A 17,728-nucleotide genomic window follows, 5' to 3' on the forward strand; every position below is an offset into this window, starting at 1 on the left:
AAAAAAAAACCTTCTTTTTATGAGAGCATTTTTACGCCCAAACAAACTAGACCTTAAAATTTATTGAAAAAAAAAAAAAAAAAATTAAAGTTCAAAAGAGTAGACAAACTTGGGGGATCAAAATCACCTGAAAATCGTAATTGAAAAGAGAAATATTATTTTTCCATCCCATTCATCTTTATCTATATTTTTTTTTTTTCAAATTTATTATTAAATCTGTATGATTTACATGCGATTTTACGGATCAAATGATAAATTTTGTAAAGAAATAAATTGAAGAAAAAGGGGTAACAAGTCTCAATTGAAAATTCTCTATTTCTTTTGGATTTGGTAAAGATAGTTAAGAAAAATCCTCGATGGAGCCCACTTAGGGTGCGTTTGGGATTGCGATTTCGTAGACAATAAGTGCGATTTTAAACCAAATCGCAGAACATAGATCGTTTGGGAACTGTGTTTTTAAAAATTGCGATTTGAAAACTCAGAAAATCTGCTTTTTCAAATCGCAGATAAGATGGTGCTTTTTTGAAAAGGCAGAATTTTAAAAGGTAAATTCGCGATTTTAAAGGCTAAACTGTGATTTTGCCAAACGCTTAACTGCGTTTTTAAAAATCACTTTTTTCAAATCGCATATTTTAAAATCGTTATTTTAAATCGCACTTTTTGAAATCACAAACCCAAACGGACCCTTAATTAATTTCATGAACGAAAAAGAGTACTAGTTGGAGAGGTGCGAGCAATTCAACGCGGGATTGCAGCCCAATCCAAATCCACCAAGCCACGCGCCCGTACCTGATCGTTAAGATAAGACTGGTGCGCCTTCCTCGACAGACCGTTGCTAGAATGGGTCGAACCCACGTCCCACGTGACAAATTTATTTTTGTCCAACTTGACGGCTGATTACTCATATTCATGACGTCCACACGCATGACGCACGGCCTCTTTGTGGTCTTCATTTCTCACTTGTCACTACCCGGCCACTGCTATTGCACTTTTTCAAGGCTCGACAGTATATATATTCCCGTCAAGAAGACAAGCCATCTTCACCAAATTAGTGAGAATTCTTTCATGGTTTTCTTTGTCGCAAACTTGTCTGAGGAAAAAATGAACCAGGGAAGTCAATCAACAACAACTTCGACCAAAATAGAAAGAAGGCTCATCGAAAAAAATAGGAGAAATCAAATGAAAATCCTCTATTCCAAGCTCAATGTTCTCCTCCCAAATCAGAACTCCAAGGTCTCTCTCTCTCTCTCTCTCTCTCTCTCTCTCTCTCTCTCTCTCTCTCTCTCTCTCTCTGTGTGTCTGTCTCTCTCCAAGTACGTACGTACACGTGTGTCTGAGAACATGCAGAACTGATGATGAATGATGTTCCATAATATGCAGGAGTCACTGCCACTACCGGATCAAGTAGATGAAGCAATAGAGCACATCAAAAGCCTGGAGACAAAGCTGAAGAAATATAAGGAGAGGAAGGAGAGCTTAATGGGCAGGAAAAGATCATACGCATGCACAAATTTTGAACCTAAAGCGAACCTAAAATCTCCCCAGATCGAAATTCGAGAAGTGGGTTCCACTCTAGAAGTTGTTTTGATAACTGGGAAAGATAATCACTTCATCTTCAATGAAGTTGTTCACATTCTTCATGAAGAACAAGCTGAGGTCCTGAATGCCAGTTATTCAGTTGCTGGGGACTCAATTTTCCATATAGTGCATGCTCAGGTATACATTATTAAATGATAAATAGTGATTTAGAGCCTTATATAAGGTGGATATGTGTTTAAATTTGTTGGATATCTTTTGTGTAGATTACCGGATCTTCCATGGATTTTGGGGCTACAAAAGTAACAGAGAGACTGAAAAGTTTGATTTACGGATCCACGAGCGACATAGAATTACAGTCAGACCTGTGGGACTTCGATTACGATGTCCAACCTGACTCATGGAATTTCTGAAGATGATGCCATGTTAGAAATAAGGTAGGAAAAGCTACAAGCCTGTGATTAGTTTTACGGTAGCCATGTATCCCTGCGGATGATGACTAATTTAATATATGACGAGATGAAATTTATATACTTTTTTGGATTCCAAAGTTTTTCAGCCCTAGCTAGTTATCGATCAAGTGGAAAGAAATAAAAAGCATCGTAAACAACTTCCATGAGATTTTACGAATAATTCTTTTAATTAAAACGATTGCTTACATGATTTCTTCATGGAATATTAAAAATCATTACGATAAGAAATATAATTGTGATACACAATTCATTAGCAATATACAGAAGCTCCTCACATGGAGCTTTGTTATATATATCAAGATGCTGATGGTTAACTCTTAATCGAATCTACCTTTCCTCTTTAAAAAATAAAAGTTAAATCGATCTTAATAAATTAAATACACAAAAACATTACAGACAATTGAGATAGTTTACATTTTATTTTGAAGGTCATATGATCATTTGTAATGGATTTTCCGTCAGACATAATCCTAGCTAACTAACATAAAATAAAAGAGCTTGTATATCAGAAGGGGTAAACACAAAAGATGGAAGAATCTGCTACTAGAATCATTCGATTCTGATGATTATCATAACATGCGTAGAAATATATACCGTAAAATTTTCCTTTTTTCATTCTCTTTCAATAAATTTTATCCTTTCCACCTTTCCATATCTTAGCAGGTCTTAGTTTCAATGGTTTATATAATAAATGCTTGAGGACAATCTAATTAGTGGACATCAAACAATAGATGCATGAGAGGCATGTGGACGACATGTTAATTCTATTGCATATATAGGTTAATAACCTTTTTTTTTTTTTTTTGGATGAATCAAAAAACTTTATAGAACCAAACTCATCAAATACAAAAGTCACTCCAGAAAACTGGATCCTCTCCCCACAAGCGGGAACACAACTAAACTGCAACAGCAGGAAAAAAAACCTGCACAAGAGCAGGAACTAACAACAAACAATAGAAGATTCTAAACAAAATCTTAGACACCAACACTCTGGCTTCCAGAAAAGCTACTAACTAGAGCCAGAACCAAATTCTCTACTAAGAAGCTTGATTCGAACTTCCCTTTTCACCTGTGTTACAAGAGCCTCTTCAGACCTTGGAGGATTACCACGCAGCAGGTCATTTCGACGCCTCCAGAGATGGTAAACAGTAGCAGCAAGGCTAAGCTTGCACACAGTTGCAGCAAAACTTTTTCCTTTCCACGCAGAAGAGCTCCAGGCCGAAACATCATCCCAGATCAACTTAGGATCAGAAATCAAGCAAGCCTCCATAACAGCCCTCCACACCCCATGACTAAAACTACATTCAAAAAAATAGGTTAATAACCTTTGCTAATTAATGAACTTGGATTTACTTTTGTTGAGAATAATGTTGTATATTGAATCACACATATATTGTACATGAGAGGCCTATATATATATAGGCTAGTAGTACAAAAACACACACCAATAACCCATGTGGAACATGGTTCATACGTACACATAATATAATCTAACAACCCCCGCCCCTTAAACTCAACGTAGAGTGCGAGAGACTGTCTTGAGGTTGGACACAAGATCGTGGAACCGCCCTGAACAATGAGACTTTGTGAAGTCTGCGAGTTGATCATGAGACGTAACAGAATGAAGCTGTAGAGAGCCCTGAGGAGATGATGACGGACAAAGTGACAATCAATCTCAATGTGTTTGGTTCTGTTGGTTTTTAATATTGGTAAACTCGATGTCAAAACTTATTTGTTTTATTCAGGAAAGGAAAGAGTCAAGTGAGAAGAATATTGCAAAATACTATTCAAAAAAGGAAAGAGTCGAATGAAAAGAATATTGCAGAATATTTATTAAGAAAGGAAAGAGACAAGAAAGAAGAATATTGCAGAATATTAATAAAGAAAGAAAAGAGCTGAGTAAGGAGAGTATTGCAAAATATTAATCAAGAAAGGAAAGAGCTGTGATTTGAAATATATTCTGCATAATTAATTGTTCCTAAAATTCTAGATTTCCTGCACAGTGTTTGGATAGCCAGAAGCCGTGTCTGGACACATGTTACAGAAAGTTTTTCTTCAGCAAGATGTCCGGACATCCTCAAGCCATGTCCGGATACAATTGACAGTAAGTCTATGTTCTCTCTCATATCTGGACAGCCCAGTGCACGCAAGTTCCAAAAAGTCCTTGTTCTGCAAGATGTCCAGACGCTCAAGACAAGACAGCGGACATAGAAAAGTTTTTCATGAAGATGTCCGAACACTAGGGCAACAGGTTCGGACATGCTTCATAGAAAGTTTACTTTTTGATACATGTCCTGACACATGATGACATGTTCGGACACTGCTGCCTAGAAATCTGTTCCTAACTTATTTTAGGGTTATCAGAACCTATTTAAAGGGGCTTCTAGGCAGTGTTTCTTTAAGAATTTCAGTAGAGAATTAGAGAATTTCAGCGTGCTAAGAGAAGATTATTTAAACTTAAAACAGATTTATGTATTTCTCTTAGAGTGTTTCTTTGTTGTTTAACCGTTCAACCATTGATGTCTAACTGGAGAAGAGCTCTAGTTAAGGAAGTCAGTAGAAGAACTCTCCAGAAGGGTCTGGGAAAGAGGCAGACAAGTAGGCACTTGTTAGAATTCGAAAGAGCGACTATTGCAAAGAGTTGTGAGTACGAACTTCTTGTAATTAGCTATTTATTCTGATAATTGATTTATTGGGTTAGGCTGCTCCAAAGTGATTTTTCTCTTTGGTGCAAAAAGTTTATACTTCGCAACCAAATATTTGTGTTATTTACTTTTATTGCTTTACATATTTGGTTAACTGTCTGGTTGAGGTTGCTTAGAATTCTATAATTATTTTTTCAATTGGTATCAGAGCGAGTTCACTCGGTTTGGATTAAATTCCTAAGTGAGATCCATGACTCCCTTTGTTATGAAAACTTCCCAGTTATCCAAGGATGATTCGAATGATGAGTTCTATTCTAAGGAATGTATGAATTTGATGAAATTCTATAAAATTTCCTTTAAATAGCTTAAAAATGTTAAGCTTAAAAATGAGTCTTTAGTTACTGAATTGTCTAAATCACATGCCTTAATTGACTTTATAAAATCTGAAAATGTTGTGCTCGTTGAAAATATTAAATCACTTGAGAATGAATTGAATTACTCTAATGAACTTTCAAATAGACTCTCTAGTAATAATCTGAAAAACAAGTGTGTTCAAAAACATGTTTCTAACAAGCCTTGTATAATTGTTAATAATTTGGGTGTCTTTACTTCATATGCTTCTGATTTTGAAATAAAGTTTTTATTTGTTAAGCCTGTTAAAGTTAAAGAAATTAAGGTCAATATAACCTACTTGGATAAGGGCAAAAGTTATTGCATGAATAAATGTGTGAAGCCTAAATCCCAAGGCAAATTTAAGGAAATAAATTCAAGCTAACTTTGTTCCTACTTATCACCATTGTGATATTGTTGGTCACATTAGACCAAATTGTTGTCAATTGAAATCCCAAAGACCTTGGAATAAGAAGGGAAAAGATGTTGCAAAACCTTCCATGTCTAAATATGCCCCTTCACATAGGAGACAACATTCTTGAAGGTTTGTCTCTACTTGCCATCAACGTGGCAAAATTGGTCATACTCGACCAAACTATTTCAAGCTGAAACCCCGTCAGCAGAAGTATGATAGTTCTTATTCTAGGAAAAGCTATGAGGGGTTGTGCAACATAATGAGAGATGTTTTGACTAGGTTAGATAAGTTAGACAAGAGTCACAACACTGCACCTAGTGTTAAGATGGCTTGGGTTAGGAAGGTTGATACTATTTACCCATTGAGGGGGAGTGGTAGTGGACTCACCTAATGAGAGATGTTTTGACTAGGTTAGATAAGTTAGACAAGAGTCACAACACTGCACCTAGTGTTAAGATGGCTTGGGTTAGGAAGGTTGATACTATTTACCCATTGAGGGGGAGTGATAGTTGACTCATCTAGAGTTAGGTCACAAGGCATGTCTAGGATCATTGTTCTTATATATATATATTTTAAATATATCCTAGAGGATGTCGGATTCCATGCATTACATTTTGTGGTTATTATTATTATTATTATTATTATTATTTTTTCCATATGCTTTGCATCAATACTTGAGAAATTTTTGTTTTGATTTGAATTTTTCTATTTTTCAAATATCTTTGCATTTAATAGTTTGATCATGTTTAAAGAGATCAACTAGCAAATCTAACATTGCTTTCAGAGGTATTCTAATGTTGTCCAAGCTGGTGATGAGGTGAAAGAAAAAGCACGTCCGACGGCTGCTTTTTTATTTTGATTGGGTTTTAGGTGGTATTAAACCTCTCGATGGAGGTAGGTTTGAGCTTAAGGAAAAGCCTTATTGGGTGTGACATGTCCTAAACTGTCGTCTCACATGCTAGGAATAAACTTCATTGTGCTTGTTAGTCTATTCTTTAACCATATTCCTTTTTCTTTTTTTTCTTTTTCTTTTTTTTTTTCCTGTTTGCTATATTTATTTATTTATTTTTGTAAATTTATTTTTTATTTTTTTTTTTAAAAAAAAAAAGAAAAAAATGAAAAAGGGGGAGATGCAATTTTTTTTTTTTTTTGACAGCTTTTCAAATATCTCATTTTTTGTTAACTGATATCTCAGTCTTTGTGCTTTGTTGAAATATCTTTACATATACTTGAGATAATTTAGTTTGATATCTGCTTAGTTTTTTTGCTGCATCTGAAGGTCGATAGTTTATTCCTCTATGCTATTGCTTTTATGTACTATCAAAGCTTTCTTAAGATTTATTTTTTTCTCTGGTTATAATCTGGATATCCTTTTGAGAGAATTTTTAGTATGTTAGTCAAATTGACCAACTCGCTAGTTGAACCTAGAACCTATAAATTTTGGCATCCTCTCTAGGTTACAGTACCAAGAATGAAAGTAATAAATTCTTAGAAAAATATGAATAGAAAAAGTCTACTACTAAATATGCTCCTAAGAGGTTTTTACACTGGTCCCTATAGAAAGAATCAGTGACCAAATTATTGCGGAAATAGAGAGTCACTAATTGACTTAGTAAAAGAAAAGTGATGTTTCTTAGTGGGAGTGTATTAGATGACAGTGACTAGGCTTTAGTAAGATAAGGTTTGACTTTTGACTTGTCATACTTTATATTTTCTTGTTAGACAATTCAGTTGCTAGTACCAAATTGGTGTTCTATTTACTTTTTAGCTGGCTTTCACACACTACAAACAAGACAGTTCAAGGGGCCTTTCCCTCCATTGTTCATCTACAAATTCAATACTCTCTTCTCCTTCTTTCATCTTTCCTATTTAACGTACTTTAACGCTCAAAAGCAAACTAAATAACTAACAAACTTAACCAGCAAAACACACATTTTTACTGTACAAAACATTGTATTTCTTCATAAAACATAGGCTTCTAGTGTAATATCCCAGATTTTTATTAGACATAATAATAATAATAATAACTTATTAAGTAAGTTAAGTTAAAAAAAAAGAAAAGAAAAGAAAAAGAAAAGAGAAGCAACAACTTGCACGACAAGTTGTTCTTTTTCTTTAATATCTCTTCTTCTCTTCTTTCTTTTCTTAATCTTCTTCCTTTTTCTTTTCTCTTCCTTCTTTCCTTATTATTTCTTCTTTCTTCCACCCAAGACACGAAAAGAGAGAGAGTGAGAGAATAGAGACAGAGAGATCGAGAGATTGAGAGAGAGTGACTTTGATTGAAAGAGAGATGAGAGCTGAGGGAGAGAGACACAAAGAGACAGTAGGAGAGGGAGAGACCCGACGAACCAAGACCCACGTCCGTGGGACAGCACCGAAGGCCGACTGGAAGCCCGATTTTCGGTGAGTCGACAGCGGGCTGACGGCGTCGTCCAGCAGAGCAGAGGCTGATTTTCAGCGAGACAATTTTCGGTGAGCTTCTAGACCCGAAGCCAAGAGACCCGAACCTTTGTGGGTCTCCGGTGGACCGATCGTGGGGAGAAAAAGAGGATCCGATGGGGGGCGATTTTCAGTAGATTTTCTGGTGGATTTTCCATAAAAATTCCCAAAGGTAAAATTCCAGTGATTTCGTGTTATTGATAGATAAATTGGATGTTTGTGGATTATAGAATTTCTTGTTATTTTTATGGGCATTGACCGATTATCAGTTTTGAGTGTTTGGGTTAAAGTTTGATTCCTAGTGTTTGATGATTTTCTGGGACTGGGATTATTATAAATTTTGGGTTGAATCCGTGTGGATTGGAAGCTTGATTTCTTGTTAGAATTGTTTGGATGGAAGGATTCGTGACCCCTGTTCTTAACCGGCAGTGAGTGTGTTTTGATGGGTCTTGTTTAGCCGTTTGCATGTGTTGAAGTGATTAGCTATGGAATAGGTTGTTGAAATATAAAATGGGTTTAGTTTACAAACTGTTGGAGCATTCGGTTGGATGATTCTTTGACTATGTGGGTGTATACGGATTTGGGTTTTGGGTTGATTTCATGTGTTCAATGTTTGTGATAGTTTTGGTTTGTTGATTTTTCTGTTAGTCTTTTATGGAATTGATGTTGTTGGAGGAGGGTGGTGAGTTTAGTTGGTTGTAAAATAGTTGTGGTTGATTCCTTGGGGTATGGAGTGTTGGGCTAATAATTAGAGGAATCAAGGTAAATTATGTTTTTGGAGGGATTTTACGTGGTTTAGGCCGATTGAGTTCGTAGTAAAATTCCTAGAATATTGACGTTTTAATCTATTAAGTGGTAATGTTAAATTATAAATTATGCTGTAATTGGATAGAAATTTTGTATATAGAATATACATATAGGATAATTTAGTTTAAGTCTTAGAATTGAAATTTCAGAACGCTCCGCTAAATTCATCCTTGTGTTTTATTTAGGTAAAAGCTCGACCCTGACGATAATGGAAAATCTAGGTAAGGGGAAACAACACCGAAAAACCCCCAACAAGATTTTATTACAAATCCTTTGAAAAGTGTTGGGGAATTTAACAAAGCGTTTGCTTATGTGATTTTTAATGCCAAGCTTTATAACTCATATGTTATTGTTCAAGAATTTTGTGCATAAATCACAGTTATGATTAAGAGCATTTTTTTAAAATTATGATTTATGCATAATTATTATTAAGACTAAGAGCATTTCAAAATTATGAATTATGCATACTCACAGATATGATTAAGAGCATTTTAAAGTTATGATTTTGCATATTTACAGTTATGAATAAGAGCATTTCAAAGATATGATTACAGAGAATTCTAAATTATATGATTTTATTCATGAATACAGTTTTGAAAGAAAAGAAGATCTAAAGTTTAAATTCTACAATTGACTACAGTTATGAACGCGGCTCATACAGTTTTAAAGTAAAGTTTGCAGTGATTGCAGAGTCTACAGAATTACAGAAAACGTTCATGTGCAGTAATAATTGTTTAACCCTGAGGCACTATTACAGTTAGGATCGGTACTGCATAGGGTAGCAAGGCAAGCATACCGTAAGTCGGTGTGTGCTACCAGCCGGGGATGGCCTTCACCTAGGGAAGATCCCTAACCCGGATGACTCTCCTTGGTGATGACAGGCTGAGTCCATAGGTCTGTGTGACAAAAGCCAACGTGCTCCGCTCACGGGTAACAGTGGTGTAGAGTTTGTAAAGGGTTAAACTACAGATAAAGGATTAAAGAGAAAACAGATAAAAAGAATTTATTAAATCATTATAAATTTCATATGCCATTATTTTATTCCTCATTCACTTGTTCTGTTAATTGTTTATATGATTGTGCCTCCTGCCTTAAAATAATACATTTCATATCACGAATCATGCTTTAACACGTGCTTTCTTATAAAACATAAACAGTCTAACATATCATTTCTTAAACAATTTTCATAACTTTAATCTCCAACTTATACTCACTCTAAAATCACATATCATATCCATACTTCTAAACATCATCATAATTTCAATATAATCAAAAGTACTCAAATCATCCAAAATAGATCATAATCAACATACAATTGGTTTAGGTTTGTAAAACAATATATATAATTTGCTATGCATCATATATGGAAATAATACTTCTCAGTGTATAGAATTGAATTGTTATTATGTATGACTAAAGATTAGGGCATGAAGGTTTTATAGCATGTTTTACTTCCCTGGTGTTGTATTTTCCTTACTGAGTTGTCGAACTTACCCTTTTTGTCCTTGTAATGGCGTAGACCTCGCTAAGAGCAATAGTTCGTTGTGAACCAGCCAAACTTTAGTATTGTATAGTATGTCTTGTTCCTTTTGGAGTTTATGGCTTTGTAAAGAATTATTAATAGACAGAATTTATAAAATAAGAAGTTAAAAAAATCTAGATGTTGTAAATATAAGCTTCCATTTAAATATTTTTTGCACTCAAGTTCGCGTTTCCCCTTATATCCCAAAATGGGGGGCGTGACAACATGGTATTAGAGCATTTTGCTCTATGGACTGTAGGAGTGGATCTTTTAGAGTCTAACTTCTATAGGATCTAAGGAGCGGATTTGATCATGCGTCATAATAGATTGACCTTGTGAACCATAGGATTGATCTTCTTAAGGTTGAAGTCTCTAAGTTGGAATTAATACTAAGGAATAAGTTATGATCAGTATTAAAGTATGATAGGTTTTTAAGATCTGCTTACCTAAGTGTTAAGTTGTACAATCTTTCTCGAGGAATAGCAAATTGCATCGGTTATAGACCAACTTGTTTTGGATGGATAGGTATTGATGACCACCATGTTTTGAGGCATAGTTATGATTTAAGAAATGCTTTTAGAGATATAGAAATATGGATGCTTGATAGTTTGGCAGATTTATGGATATTAAGTCTATAAATTTATTAAGCATCATATAGAGACAATATTCCTCATATATCTTTGAAAATAGGATAACCTGATAAATGTGGAAGTTTTGAAATATTCCTGTTTCACTTTAGGATGTAAGCATAGTTAGTTTCTAAATGAGGAGATCTATCATCTGGAATCTGGTATCCTTTTGAAGATGGATACTTAATCTATAGATTGCTGATTCATGTGTTTTAAGGACATATAAGGAAATAAGTTGATTAAATAAATTGATGATCTTTGGAGCGATTATATTCTTATGATCTGATAACTTTAGTAAATTTAGAATTTATTAATTGAGAAATGTTTGGAGTTTTCTAGAGGTTAAGATAATCTATATGATATGTGATTCACATAAGATGAATCTTTCGGAAGATCTTAAGTTTGAGAAATGCTCTAATTATCATATTTGAGGATTGATCAATGGCATAATTGAATTGGATTGATGTTAGGGCTGAATCCATTGACCTATGAGGATAATAGTATTTATGTAGGATAAGAAAAAGATCATAGTACCTAAGTAAAGAACCAAAGGAATAAAAGTTCAAGGAATATGATAGTCTTAGAAGATCTTTGATATAATCTCTTTGATAAGATTGATTTAATTGTGATTGAGGATTATTATGGACTCACAAAGAGGACTGCAATGCTTTGAGGTATGGATTATTAATCCTTCAGGTATTCTAAATTATATTGTTAGAACTGGATAAAATCTGATAATTTGGTTGGTGAATTTTGAGGTTATGCAAGCAGTGGATTTGCTAATTAAGAGTTTGGAGATGGGAATTCTGAACAATCAAAGAATCGATCATTTGAGTAAATATCAATACCTAAGAATTGTCTATTAAGATATAGGTTGATACTTTGGGCATAATGATTAAGATCGGTTAGATCATAGTTTGAATAAGCGAAATAATAAGTTTCATGTTTATTACCAACATTTGATCAACTATTTTCGCTTGATTGACTAATTGGATTAAGAATTTCTACACTTGAGAAGTTCATTGTCAGCATGATAATTGTGTTCATGTGGAGATAGGATACAATGGGATTTTTAGAATAAAATAGAGATATTTCCAAAAACTTGTGATTTCCATATTTAGTAATCTGGTTTCCCAGTTTAGTTATAATAAATTTTTGGAGGAGATAATGTTTGCTTCGATGGTTAATAGATTAAATTGATGCTCAACCTTAGGGATGGATTTATGTTGCTCAAGTTGCTAGGTAAGACTGTGGTGTTATAAACCTTAGCCATGAATTGAGAATCTTGATATGGAGATATATAATTTTTGAATGAGGATTTCTTAAATGATATCTAGATTATCAATTATGATGAACTGTCGGGATTCTAAGGAAAGATTTTTTTAACTTGACTCATATTGGTTGAGTTTGAGGTTTAAAAGTTTAATATCAATTTCATGATAGCAGCCAGTGATTTCGGATTTTGATGATAGGTTAAAATTTTAAGGAGATTCTAAATCATGGAGCTGAAAAGATATGATTTTTGGATGAATTGTTGGTGTTATAGAAATATGATTTGCATAATTATTGTTGGAAAACAATATGTTATGATTAAATTCCATTTCGAGGTTTATTTGGAGTAGAATAATGTTTATGGGATAATATCGTTAACATTCTTTTGACTAGAATCATAATGAATGGTAATAACAAATATGGAGACTAGGTTTTAATGCATTAGTGATATTGATGCTTAGTAGATTTTAGGAAAGTGAAAGATACTACAGGATAGCTAATGAAATCGTTTCTATATCAGTTATATGACATGGAAACTGATTATGTTATTTGAGGGTTGAGCCTTAGATTTTTGAAATTGCTGATTTACAGACTTGATGTTTATACTTTGAGGATCTAGAATTTCTTCATCTCTATTAGATATTAAGTATACCTTTCTTGATTAACTGATCTATACTCTGAGGTTAAATCTTGAAATGAAATGTAAGGATATTGCTTGAACTATAAATTGAGGATTACCTATGATTTGAAGGCAAGATTTGAAAACGTTATTGTCTTACACCCTTTTTGATGATAAAGGAAATAATGATTATAAGACCTGATCTTAAGCCCTTATACCTTTGTCATGATATTATGGATAGTTATGATTGAATTGATCTACATGTTTATGATATATTACTAGTTTATGGTCGAGGTAAAGTTTCGGGATACATGCTAATCTGAGTAAACAAAACTACTTGGTGTTATCATTGGAGAATCTTATGGATTAAGAAAATTATATTTTGAGGTCAACATCTTAGCCTTTTGTAAAACCATTTGAGGTTAATTAAGGTAGACACTATCTTGGTTTTTAAATCTTGCTGCTTGTGATTTATTATGATATGGTTTATGTTTTTGAGGTCTGAAAAATCATAGATTGTCTTACTTGAGGGTAGAAGCAGTTGGATTTAGAAATAAAGATTTTCTAATGGATAGAAACTCCAACCCCTAAGGATTTATTTAAGCATGGTCTGTTTATCGAAACATTGGACTTTAAATAAGTTTCTTTCCTAGAATTGGGCGTTGGAATTTCAATAACACAAGATGGAAGACTTTTCTGGGAAGCATTGAATAGCAAAGTTAGAGCTAAGTATTCTTAATACAGAAGACCGAATCTAAGTTAGGTGAGACTTTATTGGTTGAGTGTACTTAACAAGTATCTAACATTCGCTCAGGCGAGAGTTTATTCTCTTGTTTTCGACGAGGCTTATGAAAAAGTATACGCAGACCTCTCAGTCGATATTGAGTAAAGGTTGGTACACCCGCCTTAGTAGGTAGATTGACTCATAGAATAGATCATGGTACTATATAAAATATTATTTTCTTACACCCTTTATGAAAGGACAAGAACAGCCGCTTAGCATGGAGGTTTTCGTCTCTAATAAGTTTATTTTTGAAAAGAAGTAGATGGAATTTTAACAATAGAAGATAAGGTGAAATTTCAAGATATTGCTTAAGGTATTTTGAATACAATGATCTGATCAGGTATTGCTGACACAGAGAGAGTGACTTTTCAGAATAGATAAGCTCTACAATAAGAGCAGACCTTTACGTTGAAGCAGAGAAATGGAAATGGAAACGATGTGGATGGTGATAGTTACATTGAAAGTCATATAAGTTAAGGAGTTATGGCAAGATGATATAAAATATGCTTTATTTTTTTCTTCGTTAAGGGAAACTTTCTAGTTTTTGAATTTAGAGGACGAAATTCCATTAAGGGGGGAAGATTGTAATATCCCAGATTTTTATTAGACATAATAATAATAATAATAATAATAATAATAATAATAATAATAATAATAATAATAATAATAATAATAATAATAATTACTTATTAAGTAAGTTAAGTTAAAAAAAAAAAGAAAAAAAAAAGAAAAAAAAAAAAGAAAAAGAAGAAAAGAGAAGCAACAACTTGCATGGCAAGTTGTTCTTTTTCTTTAATATCTCTTCTTCTCTTCTTTCTTTTCTTAATCTTCTTCCTTCTTCTTTTCTCTTTCTTCTTTCCTTATTATTTCTTCTTTCTTCCGCCCAAGACACGAACAGAGAGAGAGTGAGAGAATAGAGACAGAGAGATCGAGAGAGAGTGACTTTGATAGAAAGAGAGATGAGAGCTAAGGGAGAGAGACACAGAGAGACAGTAGGAGAGGGAGAGACCTGGGTGAGACCCGACGAACCCAAACCCACGACCGTGGGTCACCACCGATGGCCGACCGGAAGCCCGATTTTCGGTGAGTCGACGGGGGGCTGACGGCGTTGTCCAGCAGAGCAGAGGTTGATTTTCAGCGAGACAATTTTCGGTGAGCTTCTGGACCCGAAGCCAAGAGACCTGAACCTTCGTGGGTCTCTGGTGGACCAATCGTGGGGAGAAAAAGAGGATCCGATGGGGGGCGATTTTCAGTAGATTTTCTGATGGATTTTCCATAAAAATTCCCAAAGGTAAAATTCCAGTGATTTCGTGTTATTGATAGATAAATTGGATGTTTGTGGATTATAGAATTTCTTGTTATTTTTATGGGCATTGACCGATTAACAATTTTGAGTGTTTGGATTAAAGTTTGATTCCTAGTGTTTGATGATTTTCTGGGATTGGGATTATTATTAATTTTGGGTTGAATCCGTGTGGATTGGAAGCTTGATTTCTTGTTGGAATTGTTTGGATGAAAGGATTCGTGTTTTGATGGGTCTTGTTTAGCCGTTTGCATATGTTGAAGTGATTAGCTTTGGAATAGGTTGTTGAAATATAAAATGGGTTTAGTTTACAAACTGTTGGAGCATTCGGTTGGATGATTCTTTGACTATGTGGGTGTATACGGATTTGGGTTTTAGGCTGATTTCATGTGTTCAATGTTTGGGTATACTGTAACCGTGTTCTTCCTCTGTTTCGGCTAGTAGTGTGTGTGGATGGGTTTTTGAGTGTTTGGCCGAGTGCTAAAGGGTAATTGTGATAGTTTTGGTTTGTTGATTTTTCTGTTAGTCTTTTATGGAATTGATATTGTTGTAGGACGGTGGTGAGTTTAGTTGGTTGTAAAATAGTTGTGGTTGATTCCTTGGGGTATGGAGTTCTGGGCTAATAATTAGAGGACTCAAGGGAATTTATGTTTTTGGAGGGATTTTGCGTGGTCTAGGCCGATTGAGATCGTAGTAAAATTCCTAGAATATTGACGTTTTAATCTATTAAGTGGTAATGTTAAATTATAAATTATGCTGTAATTGGATAGAGATTTTGTATATAGAATATACATATAGGATAATTTAGTTTAAGTCTTAGAACTGAAATTTCAGAACGCTCCGCTAAATTCATCCTTGTGTTTTATTTAGGTAAAAGCTCGACCCTGACCATAATGGAATATCCAGGTAAGGGGATACAATACAGAAAAACCCCCAACAAGATTTTATTACAAATCTTTTGAAAAAGTGTTGGGGAATTTTACAAAGTGTTTGCTTATGTGATTTTTAATGCCAAGCTTTATTACTCATATGTTATTGTTCAAGAATTTTGTCATAAATCACAGTTATGATTAAGAGCATTTTTTTAAAATTATGATTTATGCATAATTATGGTTAAGACTAAGAGCATTTCAAAATTATGAATTATGCATACTCACAGATATGATTAAGAGCATTTTAAAGTTATGATTTTGCATATTTACAGTTATGAATAAGAGTATTTCAAAGATATGATTACAGAGAATTCCAAAGTATATGATTTTATTCATGAATACAGTTTTGAAAGAAAAGAAGATCTAAAGTTTAAATTCTGCATATGACTACAGTTATGAACGCGGCTCATACATTTTTAAAGTAAAGTTTGCAGTGATTGCAGAGCCTACAGAATTACAGAAAACGTTCATGTGCAGTAATAATTGTTTAACCCTGAGGCACTATTACAGTTAGGATCGGTACCGCATAGGGTAGCAAGGCAAGCATACCGTAAGTCGGTGTGTGCTACCAGCCGGGGTTGGCCTTCACCTAGGGAAGATCCCCAACCCGGATGACTCTCCCCTATGACGACAGGCTAAGTCCATAGGTCTGTGTGACAAAAGCCAACGTGCTCCGCTCACGGGTAACAACAGTGTAGAGTCTGTAAATGGTTAAACCACAGATAAAGGATTAAAGAGAAAACAAATAAAAAGAATTTATTAAATCATTATAAATTTCATATGCCATTATTTATATTCCTCATTCACTTATTCTGTTAATTGTTCATATGATTATGCCTCCTGCCTTAAAATGATACATTTCATATTACGAATCATGCTTTAACACGTGCTTTCTTATAAAACATAAACAGTCTAGCATATCATTTCTTAAACAATTCTCATAACTTTAATCTCCAACTTATACTCACTCTAAAATCACATATCATATCCATACTTCTAAACATCATCATAATTTCAATATAATCAAAAGTACTTAAATCATCCAAAACAGATCATAATCAACATACAATTGGTTTAGGTTTGTAAAACAATATATATAATTTGCTATGCATCATATATGGAAATAACACTACAAAAAAATCAGACATTACTAATGTGCATAAATTAACACGTTACTAAAATTATTAACGTCATATAAATATACACGTTACTAAATACTTTAGTGGTGTGTAAAAACTAGCACGATACTGTCTAGTAACGTGTAATTAATGCACGTTACAAGATAGTAACGTGTAAAACATTATACGTTACAATTTGGTAACATACTAACTTTTACACATTACTAACATATATATCGAATTTTTTTTTAACAGTATATATAAATTCGAATATATACTAACGCGGTGTAATATGCACGTTACTAGACTAGTAACGTGTAAATATAACACATTCCAATTATAGTAACGTGTAAATATAACACATTCCAATTATAGTAACGTGTAAATATAACACGTTCCAATTATAGTAACATGTAAATATAACACATTCCAATTATAGTAACGTGTAAATATAACACTTTCCAATTATAGTAATGTGTAAATATAACACGTTCCAATTATTGTAACGCGTAAGTTTTCGACGTTGCTATGTAATATCGGGAAAATTTGCATGCTGTATATAGTAACGTGCAAATTTGCACGTTACTATACTTGGAACGTGCAAATTTGCACGTTACTATATATTAACCCGTAGCCACACCACATTCTAATTGTTAAAATGCATAGGATTGTTTAAATGCATAAGATTGGTATACAACGTATAATATCTAATTATGATGATATTTCTAGTATCCATTATGAAATAGTGATGGCCTTTACAACCTCCAATCAGTGCCTTAAATCACTTCATGAAAGGGCTTACTGTTGTGAAGTTGCTTGTACGAGTTGAGAATCAGTTGTCCAG

At 33.8% G+C, this 17,728-nt stretch overlaps 1 protein-coding gene across 1 annotated transcript; it reads left to right on the forward strand.

Annotated features, from left to right (window-relative positions):
- Nucleotides 1–1,043: 1,043 nt before the first annotated feature.
- Nucleotides 1,044–2,079, forward strand: LOC133861655 (transcription factor bHLH162-like). The gene is made up of 3 exons (XM_062297444.1): nt 1,044–1,233; nt 1,381–1,716; nt 1,803–2,079. Exons 1-3 carry the CDS (start codon nt 1,066–1,068, stop codon nt 1,947–1,949), a joined length of 651 nt encoding a protein of 216 aa, XP_062153428.1. The 5' UTR covers nt 1,044–1,065; the 3' UTR covers nt 1,950–2,079.
- The last annotated feature ends 15,649 nt before the right edge of the window (nt 2,080–17,728 follow it).

This window comes from Alnus glutinosa, chromosome 2 (genome assembly GCF_958979055.1).
Source record: "Alnus glutinosa chromosome 2, dhAlnGlut1.1, whole genome shotgun sequence".
Taxonomy (NCBI): Eukaryota; Viridiplantae; Streptophyta; class Magnoliopsida; order Fagales; family Betulaceae; genus Alnus; species Alnus glutinosa.